Source organism: Tubulanus polymorphus, chromosome 3 (assembly GCF_964204645.1).
Source record: "Tubulanus polymorphus chromosome 3, tnTubPoly1.2, whole genome shotgun sequence".
Lineage (NCBI taxonomy): Eukaryota > Metazoa > Nemertea > Palaeonemertea > Tubulaniformes > Tubulanidae > Tubulanus > Tubulanus polymorphus.
Genome location: NC_134027.1, coordinates 10,956,637 through 10,978,674, shown reverse-complemented (window position 1 = coordinate 10,978,674; position 22,038 = coordinate 10,956,637). Strand labels below are relative to the sequence as shown.

The following is a 22,038-nucleotide window of genomic DNA, read 5'->3' as shown; positions in this document are numbered from 1 at the left end:
CGACGCCGTGGGGATGCCCGGCTATAACTTAGCGAAAATTACTATAAGAAAAACCAGGTGTAAAAATAAAAGAATGCTGTAATTTTTTCCAATTCTGTCTGTTATGACACTTTTCTTTTCCTCATTGCGAAAATACAATAATCTTAACCAAAACGTCGGTGCGAGAAAAATTAAATAAATAATCACCATTCAAACTCATTTCAGCGAGGATATATTTCATCGTTAAGTATCAGTACATCTTCCTGCAATTAATTTCAATTCTTGCATGGGTTAATTGTTACCGTACAAGAGGGCCATATTAAATAAACAAGCGGAACATTTGATATCAGACTTTCTGTCTGGGTCTGCAGTAGGTGAGGGTTCTTGAGAGTAGCCGTATACATTGTCACATGTTATTGAGCAGGCTGTTAAGTCCACGCATATGAATTTGATTACTAATTTCAGATTCTAATTTTGTACTTTTTTAGTACCGGTACCGGTAGATTCTTTACCCGTTTCGATCGAACACGCATCTCAAATATAAAAAAAAAACTGTTGTACTAAAAAATCGACCACAGATATAAATCTATAATTCAATAGTCTAGAGTATGAATACACGAAAATATAATCTCCAAAATTAAATCATTTGTTGGGTCTCGACTTTACTATCTTAATTATATCTACAAAACATTGGAGAGGTGGCGCCACATCATGGTTCAAGGTTTGTGAGAACCGGTTCGTGACAGCTCTCAAAATGAATATTTCTGCACTAAAGATTTCGAATCTTTTTCGAAACACTAAAACGTTGGGAAGTTTGGTCAGGAAATTCCATTTCAGTACGCCTTATTTGTGAGTGTCAACTAGTGAATAAATACCTTGAACGTTTGAAACAGAATTTAGAATTACGTTACTCACAATTTCGATCATTTTTTGCTCGTCCTGTTTTTTCTTGTCAACTTTAAAAAACAACATAAGGCCCTCAAAAATGTGGCATTTGGTCATTTTTGTAGATCAAGCCATTTGGTTGACGTCAATGGTAAAACTATTCATTATGAGATCGTTGGTAATCCAAATGCTGACCGTACAATCCTGCTGATACCTGGTGCATTGGGTAAAATGAACGTCTGAGATCTTACCCCATGCCTTATTAGTTTGTTACCTTTATCGTTGGTGGTAAGCTTTTATAATCAGATGGGTTTGTGAAAATATGCGATCGTGAAACTAAACCACGGTCAGGTTACTGAGTTAGTCAGTAACCAGTAACCTTACTGTGGTTTAGTTTCACGATCGCATATTTTCACAAACCACATACGTAGTTGGTATAAGCTCATCCGATTATGAAAAGCTTACCACCAACGATTAGGTAACTAACTAGTGACTGACTATGACTACCCAAGCCTCAGCAAATGTGTGATAATTGGGGTCCCTGACAAAGGTGCCGCATATCTCGACGGTTGCCGACGCCCAAACCCTGAATATGCACAGGGGCTTGGGCAACATGGTCTGTGACTTTCCCTCATGTTTCAGATTTAGGCCCATCCTCGCTTGCCAGGGTTTGATTGCCTCCCACCAAAGCTCACCACGTTTGGCTAGACATTTAGACCGGCAGCCGCATAGCGACAACCTGTCCGCACAAGAAATCTTGGGCAATGTAATTAACCAATTAAGGGTTTGCAGCCAGGGTTCATGTTGGGGTGAGCTTCGGCACGGGCGGCAATCGAACCTAATTTTTTCGAAAGGTTTTGGGGTCAAAAACTTTTTATGTCGGGCCCCTGGTGCTCGAGAAGTTTCGTTCATTGGATTTCGTGTTTTATAGGCTGTGGAGAAACTGATTTTGGACCGCAACTGAAACACAACTGGGGAAAAGATGTAACATTAGTCGCATTTGATCCGCCCGGTTATGGGAAGAGTACACCTCCCGAACGAAAATGGACTGAACAATTTTTACACGACGATGCTGAAGTCGCTGCTGAGTTTATGAAGGTATCGACTGCTCGAAAAGTTTTCAGCAAAGCCTAAAACTTATTATGACGATTTAATAAATTCATATCGAACAACAATATTTGCAGAAAATTGGTAAACCCTATTTCTCGGTGATGGGATGGAGTGATGGAGGAAATACGGGTGTTATATTAGCCGCGCGATATCCGAAATTAGTCCACAAATTAATTGTCTGGGGTTCGAACAGTTACTGCGACGAAAAGGACAAAGCTTGTTATCATGGTATCTATCCACTCAGAATAGATGGCCGCTTTCTCGTTAGCGCCTATAATTGGCTAGGCTTCCAAATTAAGTTTAATTTATATACACCTGTCACTGGATTAATAAAATACAATAGGAGTAACTGGGCCATTCAGCTTCAAGTCTGTTAGGGCTTAGGATTACCGTAAGCATGACGTGTTCCTTGCCAAAAACATCCCCGTATTTAGCATCCTACGTGGCAGGTATTCAAACCTGATGGTATTGCTACACTCGGTTACCAGTACGAAACCCTGCCACACTAGCCCGAATGCCCAGGTACATGCGAAGGTTCACCGCACGAAAACTTGCGGCACCTGTCAGATTGCTGGCTGTATACTTGTGGAGGCAAATTTCATGGAAATACTATAAATGGAAAAACTTGGGCTGAAATAGAACAGAATTTCTGATTGGCTAATTAATACAATTAATTGATTGATTTAAATTCTCGAGTAGACTTATTCCACTTTAAAGCATACTCAAGCGTCTGAGTAATGAATTTTTTGGATGAGACAATTTAAGGGAACATCATTCAGACTGATAGTGCGAAAAAGGATTTTGTCTATATACTTCTATCATAGGTATTTATGATTTGAATAAATGGAGCGACAGAATGAAACAACCATTCGTCGACATGTACGGATATGAGAAATTCAAAGATTTGTGGGAGTCATGGGTGCAAAGCATTCTGAAATACGCGAGTAACGGTGAAGAAGGTACGTAGCTTCAAAAACTTCATAGCATCATGTTATGCAAAGCAATGCGTAAATAAGTAATATTTACCGGTACTAATGTACTAATTTCGATTTGTAGGCAACATATTCAAATATGATTTAAAAGACGTTAAATGTCCAACATTGATTCTTCACGGAGATAAAGATCCTCTTGTTCCGGAAAACCATCCAATATACCTTCATGAAAATATAGCTGGTTCAATGTAAGTATATTCCAGACTGATTTGCGCTTGACTTTAATTTCAAAATAATACAAGTAAAGAAACTTGTGCTTCCTAAAATACGGTAGTTTCAATGTGTTGCTATAGCCTACAATGGTACTTTCGACCTAAAAGCTATTTATTGGTCCCTGGCGGAAACTAGGTGGGGATCGTCCTGATTTCACTACCATGAAGGGTTTGATAAACTCAAGATAATGTTTACTAAGGTTACGTAGGTTCTTGGCATATGTTCAGGCTTAAATTTCGACTTAGCGGTAGGCAATGTACCTTGTCCTTAAGTCTTATCTTAAGTTATCTTCAATGTACGTAACACTGGGCTCAGCTAGTAACTGGGCTATGAACAGGCCGCTGGGTTGGAAATAAGCTAACATAGGTTGAATGGTCTTGCACTTTACTAATATGACCTAAATATACATATTTTTATTCTATACAGATTGGAACGTTACCCAAATGGAAAACACAATATTCACCTGAGATATGAGGATGAATTTAACGAAAGAGTCAAACAGTTCCTGGAAAACTGATCTATAACCAGGACTTGTTAAATTCAACTAAAGTGCCGTAACAGTGCCCAATGATTAATGGTGAATTTTGCAGTTGTATTCCATCTATTCACAGTATTGACATTATGTTTTTAATCATCGGATATTATGGACTCGTAGCAATTTAAGAGATTCTTCAGAATGAAATCGATAAGTTTTAAAACAATAACTTGTATTATTGAAACATAGAATTTATTAACAATATTAATGCCAAGTCAAAAAGCATAAATCCATACCGAGTACTTTAAATTTTTAGCTCACACCATATTTTTTACATTGTACACTTGTGCTATGGTAATACATGTATGTATATTTATACTTAATGAACATTTTGACCATTACTTCTTCAATGATTTGCTAAGGCTGAAGTTATCTCAGCTAGGCTTCCACTGAGTGCAACAGATTCCGATTTCTGGATGACCACAATGAGTTCTAACTCTTCTGGAACTATTCTGTAACCCTGACACTAGACAGGTAGCGGAGTAGTCTGGATTTGCTATTTTCTCTAAGTATCGAGAACGCGGCTTGGTTTAATCATCTACTGCTTCAACAAGTTTAGAAGTGGCCCACAACTAGCCCATTAGTTCTTTGAAGGTACCAATAAACCTGGTATGCTTTATTTCACGTTACGAAAACGGCATTCTACAATATATCAGTAGTTTAGAATATATTTTATAAACTAGGAAAGCAACTTATTTCACATAACAACACTCTTGATATTTATCTCAATAGAATAAACAACAAACAGCTACTCACTGAGAAATGCTTTTTTCAAGAAACCAAGGAAATACTCTGCACTGTGAGATCATCTTAACTTTGCCTTTGATCAAAAATATGTATTTTCGCTTTCATAGAGAACCAGCTGGCTAAGCAGGTTATTATTATTACACAGTTTAGTACATGATAGAAGCTCCCTCTCAAGACATGCGATACTAAATCATTCTTCCAATTTTAGATCATCCAAGCTTCAGACATATCTTATTGGAAACGGACTACAACATGAACGTTACACATTAAGATATCACTGCACAATCAAATATGATTGTCTCGACTTCACACAACAATGGTGAAGGCATCCTCCCTGGCAGGGATTCGAACCTAATGGCATCATCAGACTCAACCATGGTATGAAACCCAGCCACACACTAGCCTGGTGCACAGGCTTTCCACATGAAAACCTCACAGCCCCAACGACACTGCCCATTTTGTAAACGCAAATTTCACAGATTCAAGATTTCTGATTGGCTCATAAATACATCATCTATGTTGCGCATGTAGCTGTGCACCTAGCCTAGTGTGGCAGGGTACCATACTGTGGCGAGTCTCGATGCTGTCAGGTTCAAATTCCTACCGGGGAAGGATGTGGTGAAGGCGGTGGATCCAGGCCATTTTCAATTGAGTTAACCCCCAGATTAAAGATAATACCAGTCTATAAAACTGGGCTAGAGAAATAGGTATCAATTGCATCACAAAGTTGAGAAAACTTGCTAAGGAACTCTTTTCATTAGTACACATATCAAATGTAGCCTCACACCAACCGTTTTCGTAACATGTTGGTTTGTCCGAGGAGAGATTCCAGGCTGCAAATTGATATTACATTGTCAATCATACAAGCAGTATTTCAGCAGCACCTGAATACTTGGCATCTTGCGGCCTTAGCTCCCACTGGATTTCATCACTTCGCTAACGTTTCCGCCCATTCCTGTAGTTCGAGTACGATTGTTCTCTCCGATCCGCTAGTGTAATAACTGGACAGCGTATCAAGATATGACATCACTTTGAAATAATGAAGTTTTACCCGAGAATCCTTCGCCTTCTGCAGAATATTCAACGTTTCATCCCAATTAAACACATGAACTGAAATATTAAGTTCAATTACTTAGTAAGTACACGAATGTAGATATATCTTCATCTTATTATCATCTAATATTCATTTTCATTCTTTATGAACCCTATTAAGTCGGGCGAAGATTGCCGATGATTCTCTTCCTGCGGTTGGAGGGTTTAGCTAAAAATATTTGTACCCTTATTCTCATTCCAGCTTAAAAGTTGACCCAGCTGGCTGCCTATCTGCCCTGTACATAACTATTTACTTCTAAAATCATGATAACAAGTTTATAACACTTACAGACCTGGCAGTTATAGAAACGAACTGACAGTGGCGTTGGAAGTGCAGCGGCCAACACCGCGGCAATAATTTACTGAATGACTTTTTTTCTTTGAATACCACGTTTTTTAAGAAATTAAGTCAATTCGCCGCGGCAATATTAAGAATCTGTCCAAAATCAGCATTTGGCTGCAGCAATAAAAAATTGCTTCCAACGCGCCTGACTGATTACTTATTTTATTGCAGTTCACAATTCTCGATATGAATGTGGTAGCCAGTTTTTACAGTAAAAAGTTCCTAGGACTAGACTAGTTCTGTTTGTCCAATGTGACTGCTAGTTTCCTTCAATAGCCGGGAAATGGCGTATAGCAGATTACTTTAAATAGGCCTATATTTTCCTGGGGTGTTGACATTAGGATAACCTAGGTTATTATTCAAACATGTCACACACGTCCCACAAATATCCAATTGCTAGTGAATACATACTTAGTTTATCCAGTAGCATTTCATAAAGAAACGCTGTCAATTTCTGCTTCAATCCCGGAACATCGACTAATTTTTTCAGTATCGTCATCTCGTTATGTTCGATTTTGTCTCGTTTCTGGCAAATTTCGTTCACCATCATCGCGATGTACGGCTTCAATTCCGGATACGTCTGCTGCAACGAATCGGCGTTCTCGAACTGTTCGGCCAAGATATAGCACTTCCAAAGCGCCGCGTACGGCTTAGGGTCCCTTAATCCGTAAGCTTTGTCGGCGAAATTCACGACGACGTCGATTTTCTCGGGGAACTCTTTCAGTATCCGAAACGTAACTTGCGAAAATAAAATCACTATGTCCTTGAAATCGTTATTTTCCGTGTAGAAATCTTCGATCGTTTTGATACTTTCGTCGATTTTTCCGCTGTTGTAAAAGGCCTCCGCGGTCCACCGATAAACGTGTTTTTTATTCAGTATTTTGTGCTGCAGGGCGACGGCTTGCACCCGCAACGTATTATCGATATCGCCTAGCGCGCTTAATTTCTTCAGTAATTCCTGAATCGTGGTACCGTTCGGTAGACAGTTCGTGTTATTCGTCAAGGAACATTGCGTGACCAAATCCGCAGCTTTCTCGAGCTCCCATTTTTCGGTCAATCGATGCAAATTTTTGTCGACCGATACTTTTTCTTCGGCGTTGTCAACCGCGACGTGGCGGTATCGCTTCGTAAAGCGCGTCTTATAGTCCCTGTTTTGTTCATCATTTGTATGATACTGTTCTAATCCGGCTGTAGGCCTACCTCTTCTGATGCTGCTAACGCTCACAGATTTCGATGCATTACGCAACAACCCGGAAGTCGAACCACAAACAGAAAGTAGCCGTTTGAAAGTTAATTGAGCCATCTTTTGCGGTATTTATGGCACTTAACGTGGAAGTAAATGAAAACCCAAATGCCAATTCAAAGATTCGCACCTTATACAATCATAACGAACCACAGATTGTGTAATAATCTCGCATTTCTGCGCAAAAGCGAGCAACGTTTATATAAAACGGAAAACCCGTGACGTCAATTTCGAGATCGATAACGAGGCTGGCGGAATTCCCAAACAATCGACGGTTTGTTTACAAACATTTCAAACACGTGGCAGCGCGCATCATGCAGAACGGCACCGAAGAAACCACTCGAGCTGTCACAGCGCTCATTTCGTGCATGGGAGGCGACGCGCCACATTCAAACGATAACCAACTCTACACTACGCTGACCGATGTTCCTTTCGATATTTTCTACCACCAGGAAAACGAAAATCATGCAGTCGTAGAAGATAGATCTTTGGAAAATATTCTGATGACGCCCGATGAACTGATGAGTAACCTTCACCAAACGATCTCCAGAACGTTTTTTAAAGTTTTATACCCGAACGATCTTCCGATCGGCGCGTATGTGACGGCTGCTACAACGTCGAACCAAACTAGACCCCCGTTTGGAAACCAACAACTGCTACCGCGCCTGGGCAATAGAAAACCAGGTCGGACAAATTTCATAAACGGACAAAGATTAGGCCTACAACCGACACTCGCTTACAACAACAGCCCTCAGAGTAAATACGAATTGCCGAAATTGTGTTTCCTGAATGAATACCGAACAAGTAACGAGGATATTGAAGATACGTCGTCGTCAAGCTATCCATGGTTAGAACAGCCCGACGACGCGGAATCCGTGTTCTCGAGGATGTTTCTCAACTGGAGGGATTACCTGAATTTGGATTCTAGTCAATTGTATGAGATGGAGAAACGCAACGCGAAAGAACGCGGAGTTTGCGACGATATGTTCGAAATGATCTGCGATCAGGAACGATACGTTTGGCAGCTTATAGACGAGATCGGTGAAAATAATGCGTAAATCCATTAGGCCTAACTGTTGCCTATATGAGATCTAAATTGCAAATAGGCAAGGTCGAATAGCTATGGTTTCCATTTCAGGAATTATTATGTAACCAATTTTATGTACAATCGCGCAGCTTTCTTGAATCATGCATCTTAATTTTTGAATTAGCTTCATGTACTTGTGAGAATTGAGTAATTTACTAACCGCTTGTCTTTCTATTTACATCCTTAATGTTTAATTTTATTTTGAGATATTTGTAACTAAAATTTTTCGAAAACTTTTCGTTGTGAAGTTCTTAGGTAATAAAATATTTTACGATCATAATGCTGCATAAGTTTCAGATCAGTTCTTTCTTGGACCTTTCTTGAAAACATACCGTTAATATCAAATACTCATCCACACTCAACTTAAGTCTTTAACGTCATTACAATTTATTCAGACTTTCGTCATGGACATTTTTTGTTCAAAACTATAGGTTATCACCCGTAAATGCAATATATATATACAAATAAGAATATATTTCAGTACATTCTAGTTCTACAGTTTTACTGTAACTTCTAGCTGTAATCTCTGAATTCACCATCTGACATATCCTGGATACTGCAACCTTCAACCTTCCTACAAGAACAGAAACAGCACTCTGATGAAACATTCAACGACAATTCATATCCATAGCCATCTGGTTTGGGGTCATCAATGATTCTGAGTCAAAGCTGGGGGAGGGTTCATGGAAAACACTAGCATTCAGGGAGGAAAGAATCAAGGGTGGACCCAGCGCAAGTAGCACATGCTCTTGCTGCAATTCTCCTGGGCACTTTTCCCACCCAAAACTAATAGAACCACAGTTTGCAGCTCAATGTTCAGTTTAAGTTTAAGTTTCATTTTCTTAAATGTCCTTCAAGTGCCTAGAAATAGTATGAAAATGTGATGGAATTTATAAATTTTCCAGACCCCTGATTCGGTTTGATGCGTGCTCTGCGTAGAAACTTTCCCTTTTTAACTGTATCCTTTTTCATTTCTATGTGCTCTTGTCAAAGTCTGCCCCTGGAAATGTTCCTGGGAGTCTTGATGTATCTCGTACTGTTTTTCAAGAAACTGTCACACAGCCGGAATTTATCAAGGTTTTGTGCATAAAATCATGTTCTATAGGAGGTGATAATTTAGCCAGAATATTCTATACCCTGATAAGTAAATATATCTTGTCTAGGATGATTCGACCGTTTACTTACTGTATAATATTGCATAAGGCATCGTCTGGGATGAAACAATTTTCGATGTTTAATTTCTTCAGAGCACATCCAGGCTGAATGAAAAAGAAGAATAGAAGACCCATTGAACATTGAGCGTCAGCTCTTTTTCTATTTTTCATGATAAGAATTTAATGCATTTTACCGATAGCTGTTCGACTTTTCACAGCTCTCCAAGTACCTTGATATACAAAAGTTTGTTAACTTACTTGTTTGAGATAATTGAAAACGTATGTTGGGATCATAACAGAACTGCTGGCGCTGGGAACTGTATTAGTCAACACTAAGTCAGTCACTTTTTGTGGATTCAATGATTTTAGCAGCAACTCGATACCAATATTAGCGAATGTGTTCATCGACATATTCAACGATGTCAGTGAACTTCCTAAAAACAATGTGAAACAAGTGGATTACTTCATCAAATACCCACATTAAAATAAATCAAGGTCCAATCCAGGGCAGCACACCCCCTTTTTCGGCTGAGTGGCCATGCAATTTTCTACCCCCTCCAAAAAAAAGAAAATGGTGAAATTGTGAGCATATTGCCATTCCTAATTTCAACCAGGAAAGTGCTCAGAATGTACCTAAATGCATCGAATTTTTCAAAATTTTCCCTGACCCCCACTTTTTGACACCTCAGTAACATCCTTCATATTTCTATCAACATCACATCAGTGTTTTTCAGGTCAATAAAGTAATACTCGCACACAGATGGCAGCTCTGGGCCCAGTTTCACAAAAAGGTTGAACTCTTAAATCAATTTAATTTCTTCATTCATTCAGTTTATCTTAACCCTTTCAGTGCTGACTAATCAATACCCTATAGTGCTGGAGATAATTTAAAAACTTAGAAAAATTCCACCCTACTGTGTTGAATAACGGGAATACCACTATAGTGCGTCTACATTGCAACGCGGTGTATTGTTAGTTACTAATATTTCACTATGTGTGACAGGTGCTGCCATCTTTCAATAGAGATAAGAACTAATTACTAATTACATCAATACACCACAGTGCGGTGTACTAGCAAAATCCATCACGGTGTAGATGCACTGAAAGGGTTAAATCGATATAGACCTTAATCCTTTCAGTGAAACTGGGCCCTGTTCAACATATTCATGGACTAGTCTTATGAAAAAAAATTTTGATTATTTGTTGCTTATGACAACCTCCTGATTTTTAACAAACTTAATTAAGATTTGTGGAAACTAGGCCCTTCTCCATGCGTTTTCTTACTCTGTAAAGCTTCCTTGACGATCAACGGCTGAACTGTAAAACACTGAGCCGTTAGCTTACACGCCATCAGATTTAAATGAGTCAACTGCGGTAAATTGCGTAAGAATGGCACCAAATTCACTAAGCAATGATCGCCCAGAAAATTATAGCTCAGATTCAACGTCGTGACGTTCTGAAAAACAGAGAACAACTAATACCGTACTGAATCCCGACGATTTGATGAACTTATCAATCAGCAGCCTGGACTGACTCCTTTAGACATTTGATACAGTAAAAGTCCTATATACCTGTAATACCACTATTGGGACCATTGAAAAACGTGAAAAATTTGGCGTTATTAAGAACTTTGTTGGAAAATTTGATCGCGTTTCCTTCACCTCCAAGTACTACAATGAGTAGTTGAAAAAGGCTTCAAGGCCGAAACGTCTTAATCTTGATTTGGAATAAAAATGCACCTCAGATCTCATATATTCTTCCTACTTGTTATAAAGAATGGTATTTTCATTGAATTTGATTAAGATTGAGGAAATTTTTCTCTAAAAAATGCTGGCATTAAGTAGGCAGAGGTATTTCAAAGGATGGCGTAATTACAACGGACTTGGACTAAACTTCCAAATTTTGATCATCCATACTTCAGAGGCAAGTTGGTTGGGGTTAACTGGTAGATACCGGTACTATGTTAGAAAGAATGCAATTTCAGTTGTCACTATGGCATTCATCCACCGGTTAACTTAAACTTTTAAAAATTTCTTTTGGCCCTTAACCTGAGACGTCTTTCATTTAAAATGTACATACAAATCATTTATCAGTTCATCTTTTACTAAAAATGTCATGCACTACAAATGCCAGACATTAGCCTACTTTGAAGCAGTGAATGTCCACAGCTTTCATTCATTTACCTGTAGTGATTTACGATTATCTGTGGATTCCGTAACAACCGAAGTCAATTCTTTCAAACCATCGGAAGTTAAGTGATTGCTGGACAAATCGAGTTTAAGCAAATTTGACATCGAGCTCAAGGCTTTTTTCAGGTGGACAACTCCCGTGTCGTCGATGCGATTTCCTTGAGAAGAAAAAAATATATCCGTGAACTGGAATGTTCTGAAGACCAAGAAATACGAGAACTTCAACTAGAAACTAAATGGAATCGGGAACCGGTCGCTGATTTTTCAGTCGGGGAATTTTTGCGACATGAGTTAATATCGTTAAAACTGATTGCAGACCGGCCAATCGGACATGTTCTATTTCTTACAACGATCGAATCGAATCTTATGTGACCTGAGTGTGCTTACGAGCGATCGTCATATCGTAGCCAATGAACAGCGACGTACACATCACATGACTTAAGCGTTCGTTTAAAAAATGACTGGAACAGGTGACCCGAGTATAGCCGAGATACGCCAATCTTGGTCGGTCGACCTCGCGATGTGACTGTGAGTGTTATTAATCGCAGATGATCAGATCAGATCTCAGCTTGACCCGAGTTGTAAAGCTTCAGCGAAGCTTCCGTCACAATCTACACCCGACTGAAATGCGAATAGATAGCCCTAGTGTACGTACCGTGTAAGATGAGTTCAGTGAGTGACGATTCGCATTGTAAGGCGCTGAATACCGGTTGCAGTTGATTGACGCGTAGAAATAAACTCGATAAATCTAACACGGACGAATGAATCGCTGTCTGTAACAATGATCGAATATTCCGGTAGGCAACTGCAAATACAAACACCGATTTAATACATTGAATTACTTTTTGGGGGTACACTCTGAACATGACAAAAATAGCGGACAACAACTGGATGGCTGATATTTTTCCAGTTCCGCATCGATAAGAAGGCAAAATATCGTGAACAAATAAACAGGTCTCATCCATTAATAAATGGACTAGTTTACTGTATACTTTATATATCTTATCTTTCCTGGTAAATAAAGATAATACGAAACTTACCACTTTTCAAGACATTACAGGCATCTTTATAACGATCTGGTAATGGAGCCAAATCCCATCTGATGAATACAGCTTCAAGCTGACAATGAAAAATTTACAACCTCAGCAATAATGACAATTTCCTGATTTGTTAACTTTTGATCGTTTGGGTCCAGATTGACAACAAGAAAACTAAGTTTAAAGTTTATTGATGTCTTGAAAAATAACACATATATTGCTTAAGATTTTCGATAATAGATAATACAATATAACTTACATAATATCAAGGATCTATAAAGTTATTTTTGATATTATTTTGGGTATATAGATAATTGAATTGAATTGACTGGCAGCGAGTCTAGCCCCGATATATTGATGGCGTAGTGCACATTTTCTAAAAAAAAAAACCAGGTTTCTATGGCTCAAAAATGATTAAATCTAATGTTTTGCTTTAGGTGCTATTGGTTACTTCATGTTTCCAACGACTACAACAATTCAAACAATCTATGAATACAGAACATAATTCAATGCCTTCTCATCAATTTTGGGCAAACATCAACAAATATGGGGGCAGACTTAGTTCTTCGGGAGCTAGTATGAGAATTATTTGCCAATCATCACGTGCCGTCTGACATCTACCTGTTCGTTAGTTGATAGTACATGCGTAATGAGATCATTAGGGCAGAGAAATGCACCGTCGTGAGTCTTCAGCGAAACTAAAGGACGGATTCCGTGCAGCTGAAAATAACGGCTAGCCACTTCGCTACAGAGCCATTCAATATTCTGCCCACGCTCGCTGGAATGTGAAACGACGTGGTGTTGTTAACGTACTGCGCTGTACTCGAGTACCATAAACAATAGTTCAAGGACTACCGTTAATGGCCTAGCAGAGACGGATTTAGACATCCCTACCCAGTAATTTTGGATAATCGTCATCGAATCACGCTATTTGGCCCCCCTTTTTCCGAGTGAAATATAGCCCAATTTTTATTAACAGTGTGTGTCCAAACATCACTACTTTTCAGATCTGCCAACCTATCAATTACCAGATCAGGGACAAAATTATAAAAACATTGAATTTTCAGGGACACAATATGGAAAAATATACAATTAGATATTAGAATATAGATTTTGAATAAAGAACATTTTCTAGTTTTTATCTTTAGAGGGAGAGTAGAAAATTGTTTCAGGGACAGCAATAGATTTCCAGTAGCATCAAAAACACCCTCAGGGACAGAGGGGCATTTTCAGGGACTGTCAGCAGCTCTGACTTTTCTAGGCTTTCCTTTGAAAATGGTTTTTTCTACTTTTACACATAAGACAGACGGTTAATTGTCTTAACAGAAAATCGTTTCAGCTTTTATCACGTAGAATTGTTACTGCGTCAATTCGGAGAATACATAATCGCTAAGGTAGCGTAGCATAATGTCGAAAGTTATTTCTAAACGAATAACACGCGTTTAGCGGGAGGGAGTTGATTTACGACGTGTTTACACTTATGTCTCAGAACCTGTCGACTATCATGTCAGAGGTCGACAGAAAACGTCACGGACCTTTAATCAAACATGTTTTATCAAAAGAAAAATAAATTGTTCCCCGATTGTTGCATCCATGCATATACCATAACTGCACTCAAGTATATTGAACAAGGCACTGGGCTTTTGACACACTTAACCAATACAGGACACGTGATGTCCAGGTAAAAAGAGCTAATAGTAAAAAGTTTAAAAATTTAGCTTAAGATTTTAAAAATATTTTCTAATAAAAGAATTAATCGTGTTTTATCTATCTGTTTCATAATTTTGCTTAGATTTAAAGGCACTATGGTTCTTCTATCTGGAATCAAATATCCACAGTTCAAATATCTTTCTTTGTGCATGTAGAGGCCCGGGGTGGGAGGGGGTAAAAATCTACGTGCTGCTTATTCATTTAGAAATAACTGTTGAAATTTTGCTACACTCCCTAATTCAAAGCTTGAATCATGAAATCAATACAATAGAAATCCTTACCTTCCAGCTATCGGTAAAAGCAATATTGTGCCGAGTATACGAACTGTAATTCTTAACGTTGATTCCACTGTTGCTGCCGCTACCACTACAGGGGCGGTTGGAAGCTGTGTGGCTGAAACTACTGTCCGGTTGCCCGTCGAAGCTCCGGTTGAACTAGATTCACGAGCAGCAGCAGCCAGTTCCGCTGGTTCGCGCCGATCATCGATATGCTCCTCGAAGTTAATCATGTAAAAAGCTTCATCGTCTACGCTGTCGTCGTTATCATCGAAATCGTCGAATATCGCAGAATTTCTATCGACGCTCGTCGTCTCTTTCTGGCGACGACTGTGAACGATATCGGGTAAGCTTTCTAAATCGGGACTAGTTTCGACGCGGAGGCGGTCTCGACCTAAATCCGTCGAATTGCTCGTGACGTCGTCGTCGGTATCGCGACGATGGAGTCGCGGAGTCGATTTCGGACTGTCGGAATCGCTCGAACTACGTCGTTTACGTTTCCTCGTTCCCGACGTATATATGAGACTGTCGACGTTTCGGTTCCTTCGAGCGACGGGTTCCGCTACGTCCCGCACTAACCAATCGTCGTTTTCGTTTTCTTCCGATATCAAGGCCGAATGTCTTACAGCAGCAGCAGCAGGCGCGGCGTTGTAACTAGAATGTACACTAGCGCCGCCCTTTCTCATCGATTTCATGACATCGCGGTACGCGTGTCTCGCGCCGGTAGCCGACGAAAGATCGGTATTATCCAACGGTATTCGGTAGTCGTCGAGCCGGTAATCTTCGGAGTTTTCGTTGTATTGCAAAGCGGATTCCCCATCGGATTCATCGCATCTCGCATCGCTGCAAAATCGTAATACGGTCGAACCTAGTTAGTATGAACCTCCTTCAGGAAAGTAGATTAATAACATAGATCATATTACCAGAGCTGCCAACTGTTCCTGATTTTCAGTATTTGTTACTTTATCATAAAGAGAAATACTGATTTGATTTGTTTGATGCATAAAGAAATATGAAATATGTTATTGAGGGGCTTATTATCGATTACTAACATTTTGCTTTCGTATTTCAATGAAATGTTACTGATAGAAATTAGATTTGATACCAAAAACACTTTTTAGAGGTTGGCAGCCCTGTATTATATAGAACATCTGGTGGCAAATTTGGAAAAGTCATCTGAAAGCATTGTATAACGCCGACTTGTACGAAGGTTCGACTCAATTCCCAACTTACCGCACCTTAAATTTGCATGGGCCTGCTTTAGCTTTTAATTTGGTTCGGTCTCGGGCAAAAACATTAAGTATGGTAACAGCAGATCCAGAGGCCAAATCATTATGAAAGACTAGTCATATCCCAAAAGGACACTGATGTCCGCAAAGGCAACGATAGGGGCAATACCGTACTGAAATGCACCAAAAATAGCAAAAATTTGATGGACTAAGTACAAGTCCCATAAGTCCCCCTGGATCTGCCCCTAAACTAATTGCATCTACGATATATCAGATATTTGGGTTGAACCTTTTTTGTAATACTCTGTATCTGTATTCGCGTCAATAATCATTACCTTAAATTATCTATGTCATTTGTCCACTGTGGTACTATTGGTATAGGTGGATTTTTGTCACCTAGAAGGAAAAATAATTTCAAATATCGATCAACATTGAATAAAAGAGCAGATTCGAAAGGGTGTTAACTAAACCAAGGACCCCCACATCCTCCGATTGAATCACTAGGTGGGATTTATGAATAATGTGGACATCATTTCTTGACCAGTGGAACCTTGTCCAAATTAAGAAAATTTCAATACCAGTAATTCCATACCGGATAAAACGGACTGCCTATTTTTTCTTATCTTAAAATAGGGATTGACCCTGTTGTTTATTTGGTTGGTAATTACGTGTGACCTTTTTTGTCCCTTTACAGACCCACCACACCTGTCGGGAGCGAAACAGGGGGTTTGATTGGGAAATCGGAAATTGAAGTACAGATATGTGATCGGTGGTCGAATTTACAGCATTTTTTTGTTTAAATCGAAGCACATAATCAGGAAATTCCGGTTCATTCAAACAATCTTCCAACCAGTCTGAATTGGCAAGCGATTGATTGGGGTGAATTTTCTTGGCTGCCTAATCTAATACATCGAGATTTTGGAAGTAGCTTTATAACAAGGTTGGAGATCATTTTGTCCATTTTTATATTTTTTTGGTCGTTTTCTACGTATAAATATTCCGATAGTTTATTGTCGCTTTTCTCGGGTAGATGTTGATGTAGAAGTCCTCTAAGTTGATTGCCTATTAGCCTATTATTACATGGACACTAAAAGTTGGTCAAAACAAACGAATTCGAAAAGTTGCCAATATTCTAATGATGGTGTGTCGACCTAGATCCACTGTTTTGGGTTAGAAAACATGATATCTTCAGTTAAACATTTGCAAATGAAATAATAACGATCGAAAATCAATACAGAATTGTGGAACAAGGCCGCGTTGTCTGATGGCCTTATCCGAAACGATCTCTCTGAAATTCAGTTACATACCTGTCATTTTGAAATGAAGTTTTCGCTCTAGACGAGCAAGCTGTGCCTTTTCATCGTGTGTCAGGTCTGCAGTTAAGTGCAATTGCCTCAAACAATCAAAAGGTGTGTTTCCCTATAAAGAAATCGCCGCAGAATTGTTTAGTACTAACAAAACTGTATTCTCACTACTCCTAAAAACATTTACTACCATTTATCTGGATTACTCCCTAAACATTTTCAGAGTATCTTGATGCAATTTCCTAGGCAAAGGTTGTGGGTGGTAATATTGCCTTTAAAAAATTGTCATTGAAGGCATGGGAAAATTTGCGACGGCCGCATGATGGGCTCCTTGCACTCCCATCTGAATCTGCCTGAGGATTTCTAGGAAAATGGCATGTTGGCATTCTCTGCGACACCAACTACATGTATACGGAAAAATTGATTCAAGTGAGCGGCATGCAATCCATTTTTGCACCATTTAACGATGACAATAGCATAACTCAATAAATTTAAAATCCCACAATTGTTGAATGACTTTGAAGAATAAGAATATTAGAAATGTTTCTGGTGGTTTACACCACCCTTCTTCAGTCTAATAATGGGAGATAATTTCAACACCGAAGAAGTCTAAAAAATTTTTCCAGACTGAAATAAACCTTTAAAAGTTATTCAACAAATGTGGGGTTTCACATTTGTTTTACCACAGATATTGTGACCTACTGATTCTGCATCACTCAATATTGGTATACAACTCATAATATTTGTACAGTCAGTCACCAGTATATATAGCCGCGTTCACACTAGATTCAACACTTATGAAGTACCGTACTTCGCTGGTGCCGAATTCACCAAAATACGGCGCCTACACAGCCAGTTACAATCACACGGCAATTCACCACTTATCGCACTGAAATCCTAGTGTGAATGCAGCTTATATAGCCCCATGTACTCTAACAATCATCAAAGCGGTCTGCTTTTTTCCAACAGTCATAATTGCCACCCCAGTTTTTACCGACCTTATGATCCTTAGCGTGTAAATTCGCTCCTCTATCGACGAGTAATTCGATAAGTTCTATGTGTCCGTTAGTGCACGCATCATGCAGCGGCGTGAGCCCCTCGCATTTCGGGCCGCCTCGGTCGTTAATTGACGCGCCTTTCGATATCAAGTGCTCGGCTATTTCGAAGAATCCGTGGTTGCAGACTTCGTGCAACGGCGTCCAGCCGCAGAAATCACGCGTGTTGATCGGGTGACCGCGCTCGAGCAGCTGCGTCACCTTTTTCAAGTTGCCTTTAATGCAGGCTACGTGCAATTCGGTTTCGCCTTTATCGTTCAACTGAAGGAAGAAAGAAACGTATCGTTCCGGCATATGATTGAGTTTTTTTTTCGAAAAGTTTTGCAAATTTTAATGAAAATAAATAAATCCACGTACCTTAACCGGGTATCTCTTCACTTGTCGGCTAGTCGCGCCGAATGAATCCTCGCGATGATCTGAATATCGGTAAAATTGATGAAGGTATAGAAAGGGTTTTTCAATTCTGTCCGCCAAAAAATTTTTCATCATAAAAAATGATTCGCTTCGTAATATTGCAACTATAAACTATAAATGTAGGGATAATCATCATAAAAAATATTAGAATAGAAGATAAAAGAAGTGTGTTTTCCAGGTGAATGACATACCATAACATCAAATAATAATGACATTGTTCAAACGCAAAATATCACCTAGCTTAATGAACATTGCAAAGTGTAACTTTTGAAATACCTGAATCTGTAAACTCTTCATCTCCATCGTCATCATCATCATCTATTTCCTCTATCGACTCATCTTCGCTATCGGATAAGCACAATTTCTCTTTCAGTTTTTGATACTGCTCGATCGCTTTCTCATGTTCTTCGCATTTGCCGAAATTATCGTTCAAAATGGCCACATGTTTCAAACAACGAACCTAAATATAATAATTTCATCAAGTGCATTATTGAAATTTCGAATTATGTACTTCGATTTAAACAAAAAAATTCGGTAAATTCGACCGCCAATCACAAAACTGTATCTGTACTTCGATTTCCGATTTCAAAATCAAACCCCCTGATTCACTCCTAGCAGATGTGGAGGGTTGATAAGGGACACCAAATCAAAATGAATCAAATAAAATCCACCAATCAAATAAATAACAGGGTCAATCCTCATTTCAAGATTTTAAAAAAATAGTTCACGATGTCACATGCTTTTTAACCAACACACTAACACAAAATTTCAAATCTCCATGATGCATTTAGAAATTGGCTGGAAACTCTCTTTCGTGGGGGCGTTCTATTGGCTGCATAGAATAAGCTACAGCTTGCACTAACTATGAACGAAATGTGTCCACGATTTGATCCTTTTCACGAAAGAGTGTTTTTTCAGAGTTAATTGCCGCAGTAACCATTCCAGCCGCACTTGTTAATCGCGACCAGCTCATTTCGTTTTTAAGAGAGCATTATATAGCTGTATAAAACCTACCAGTATATGGTATTTCAAAACCATGCTTTGCAGTCTCCAGCATAGTTTTTTCTAGCGAGTCTTTCTGAACAAGAGGAAGCTGATACACAAGTTTTATTCTATCATAGAATGACTATCAAAACAGTTCTGTATCTAAGAATGCAGCAGCAGATCCAAGGGACTTATTAGACTTGTACATGTCCATCAACTTTTTTGGGTGCCCTGTTTCATTTTGTCATTTCTGCAATTTGGCAGGAGTGTGCCAAATGTTGCCTTTTTTGGACATCAAAGCCACCTTTTTGGGATATGACTAGTTCTTCAAAATGCAGCCCCTCAGTTCGGGATTACACATAATATTGCCTTTCAGACCGTCAAAGTGCCCTCGCGGGATGTGATCAGTTTTTCGAAATTGGCCTCTTAATCTGCCCCTGAAATGTGTATGAGCAATAAGTTCTCTTGAGTCTACTGTAGGTACAGTAAGGCATTATTATCCTTCGTAGATTTCAAAGTAAAGAACATAAGCAAAACGGCAATGACTATATTCAAAATCCAATCGTCTACCGAAATTTTCGACGGTAGGGAATAAAAAGGATTGTCAAAAAATTCCATCGTTTGGTCAATAGTGAAATGAATCCAGACTGTATCCAGTCCTTTACAGCCTACATTGGCTTCCTGTGCAGTACCGCGTCCAGTATAAAGTGATTATGTTTGGTGATTATGTTTGGCAAGAATGGCGCAGCTCCTGACTATTCGATAGATCAGCTCTGAGAATATATTCCCGTCAGGTCACTTCGTCCATCTAGTAAAAATCTTTTAATTTGCCCCTTTTACAAAATCTAACTATGGCGTCAGATCTTTTTGAAGCTCGTGGACCTATGCTTTGGTGTGTTTATCAGATAGTTTGAAAATATTGAAATTATAACCATATCAGATCAGCTCTATCTTCTTATTCATGCTTAAATTAATGCATCAATATTTTATGTGAGTGCCTTAGAGCTTAAGATTTTAAAAATATTTTCTAATAAAAGAATTAATCGTGTTTTATCTATCTGTTTCATAATTTTTCTTAGATTTAAAGGCAATATGGTTCTTCTATCTGGAATCCAAACTCCACAGTTCAAATATCTTTCTTTGTGAGTGTAGAGGCCCGGGATGGGAGGGGTAAAATTCTACATGCCTTAGAGTTATTTTGTTGAATAAGGCACCAAATATGGTAAATGATAATGAAAAATAATAATTATAATAATAATAATAATAATAATAATAATAATAATAATAATAATAATGATATTTGTTTGCTTTTACAAATTGTGGCAAATTTAATCATGTCAAGCAATGAACAAATATTCTGAAACATACACAGCAACACCGCAACAGGACGTATTCATTTGTAACCAATAGCAACTGACTACAAAGAATACATATTTGCAGTCAATGTATTTTGCATTTTAGTGGAATCGTCTATCTTTTTAGTTAAAACAGACAGAAAAACAATAAAAGAGGGAATGATTTACATGAATCGCAAAGGACAAATTAAATACCAATCCATGCATGAAAGCAAAACACATAGAGTGGAATATAACTCCTCTTCAGGAATTTTTCAAAGAAAGGCATTTGGTCGCGAAATGTGAGAGCGTTCGCATAAAAGAACCGTAATGGATTTGAAATATTACGATTTAAAAAAAAAAAATCTCCATTTCATTTGCAGCGGGAACTAGGGGCGTCACCATGAATTTTTCTTTGAGGGAGGTCTTTCGATGAATGCTCACAATTATAACTATACACATTTAGCGACCCACGCACATGATCATTCGTTTTCTCGAACCTTTTTATAGCACAGAGTTTCACGGTATAAGATCATCCAACTTTATGGAATTCCTTAGCAGTCAAACTAAAAAAATCTAAAAGTATTAATATATTTAGGAAACACTGTAAAAGACAGTTAATCGGGTAAAAATCACCCTCTCATAATGCGATGTATTATGATTGTGTAGTTAAACGCTATTTGATGTATCGAAATTATGTATACTGTCATATACTGCTTGATATATGTCTCCTGTCAAAAACTTCTATGAATTTTTACTCCTGTTTATTACGTGTGTGCGTGCGTGTGTGTATGTTCGCGTGTGCGTGTATTTTTTCGAGTTAGGGGGCCCGGATTCGTATAAGTCACTTTTTGACTTCTCTGGGTCTCCTACATCTTCATAATTGCGCTACATTGTAAAAAAATTCACACGAAACCCTGTAAATTTTTCTATTTATAATGTAATTCAATTCAATTCAGTTTTTCCTTTTCTGCCCCTCGTCTATGGAATATTTCGCTTTAACACATTACGGCAATATCATCGTTTAAGGTCTTTTAAATCATCGGTTAAAACATTTTTATTTAGAGAATACGATCTTAACTAATTCTATATCTACTACTCGTGTCAATTTTATCCATTGTTGTAAA

General features: G+C 38.6%; 3 protein-coding genes across 3 annotated transcripts in view; 1 reads left to right on the top strand and 2 right to left on the bottom strand.

Annotated features, from left to right (window-relative positions):
* Positions 1 to 705: 705 nt before the first annotated feature.
* On the top strand, positions 706 to 3,840 carry LOC141902607 (serine hydrolase BPHL-like). The gene is made up of 7 exons (XM_074790420.1): positions 706 to 828; positions 990 to 1,090; positions 1,796 to 1,962; positions 2,049 to 2,202; positions 2,799 to 2,933; positions 3,031 to 3,154; positions 3,606 to 3,840. Exons 1-7 carry the CDS (start codon positions 734 to 736, stop codon positions 3,694 to 3,696), a joined length of 867 nt encoding a protein of 288 aa, XP_074646521.1. The 5' UTR covers positions 706 to 733; the 3' UTR covers positions 3,697 to 3,840.
* Positions 3,841 to 3,997: 157 nt separating this feature from the next.
* LOC141902606 (uncharacterized) lies at positions 3,998 to 7,354 on the bottom strand. Its single transcript, XM_074790419.1, has 2 exons — positions 6,308 to 7,354; positions 3,998 to 5,571 (listed from the first exon to the last, which is right to left on the bottom strand). Exons 1-2 carry the CDS (start codon positions 7,197 to 7,199, stop codon positions 5,390 to 5,392), a joined length of 1,074 nt encoding a protein of 357 aa, XP_074646520.1. The 5' UTR covers positions 7,200 to 7,354; the 3' UTR covers positions 3,998 to 5,389.
* Positions 7,355 to 8,623: 1,269 nt separating this feature from the next.
* The window catches only part of LOC141902072 (tonsoku-like protein), a 29,145-nt gene continuing 15,730 nt past the window's right edge, over positions 8,624 to 22,038 (bottom strand). Inside the window, exons 10-23 of the mRNA XM_074789714.1 lie at positions 18,870 to 19,053; positions 18,537 to 18,595; positions 18,123 to 18,440; positions 17,128 to 17,239; positions 16,156 to 16,216; positions 14,598 to 15,434; positions 13,228 to 13,384; positions 12,610 to 12,688; positions 12,225 to 12,374; positions 11,564 to 11,727; positions 10,665 to 10,836; positions 9,639 to 9,814; positions 9,412 to 9,485; positions 8,624 to 8,800 (exon numbers count right to left, since the gene is read on the bottom strand). Of these exons, the coding sequence (XP_074645815.1) occupies positions 8,740 to 8,800; positions 9,412 to 9,485; positions 9,639 to 9,814; positions 10,665 to 10,836; positions 11,564 to 11,727; positions 12,225 to 12,374; positions 12,610 to 12,688; positions 13,228 to 13,384; positions 14,598 to 15,434; positions 16,156 to 16,216; positions 17,128 to 17,239; positions 18,123 to 18,440; positions 18,537 to 18,595; positions 18,870 to 19,053 (2,604 nt within the window). The 3' untranslated portion in view covers positions 8,624 to 8,739. The remainder of the gene's footprint in view (positions 8,801 to 9,411; positions 9,486 to 9,638; positions 9,815 to 10,664; positions 10,837 to 11,563; positions 11,728 to 12,224; positions 12,375 to 12,609; positions 12,689 to 13,227; positions 13,385 to 14,597; positions 15,435 to 16,155; positions 16,217 to 17,127; positions 17,240 to 18,122; positions 18,441 to 18,536; positions 18,596 to 18,869; positions 19,054 to 22,038) is intronic.

Excerpts from the sequence above, each read along its gene's own strand:
- LOC141902607 (XM_074790420.1), top strand. The coding sequence starts at position 734 with ATGAATATTTCTGCACTAAAGATTTCGAATCTTTTTCGAAACACTAAA. Across the intron at positions 829-989 it reads CATTTCAGTACGCCTTATTT|ATCAAGCCATTTGGTTGACG; the intron begins GTGAGTGTCAAC and ends TCATTTTTGTAG. Across the intron at positions 1,963-2,048 it reads TCGCTGCTGAGTTTATGAAG|AAAATTGGTAAACCCTATTT; the intron begins GTATCGACTGCT and ends CAATATTTGCAG.
- LOC141902606 (XM_074790419.1), bottom strand. The coding sequence starts at position 7,199 with ATGGCTCAATTAACTTTCAAACGGCTACTTTCTGTTTGTGGTTCGACT. Across the intron at positions 5,572-6,307 it reads AATGCTACTGGATAAACTAA|TTCATGTGTTTAATTGGGAT; the intron begins GTATGTATTCAC and ends TTAATATTTCAG.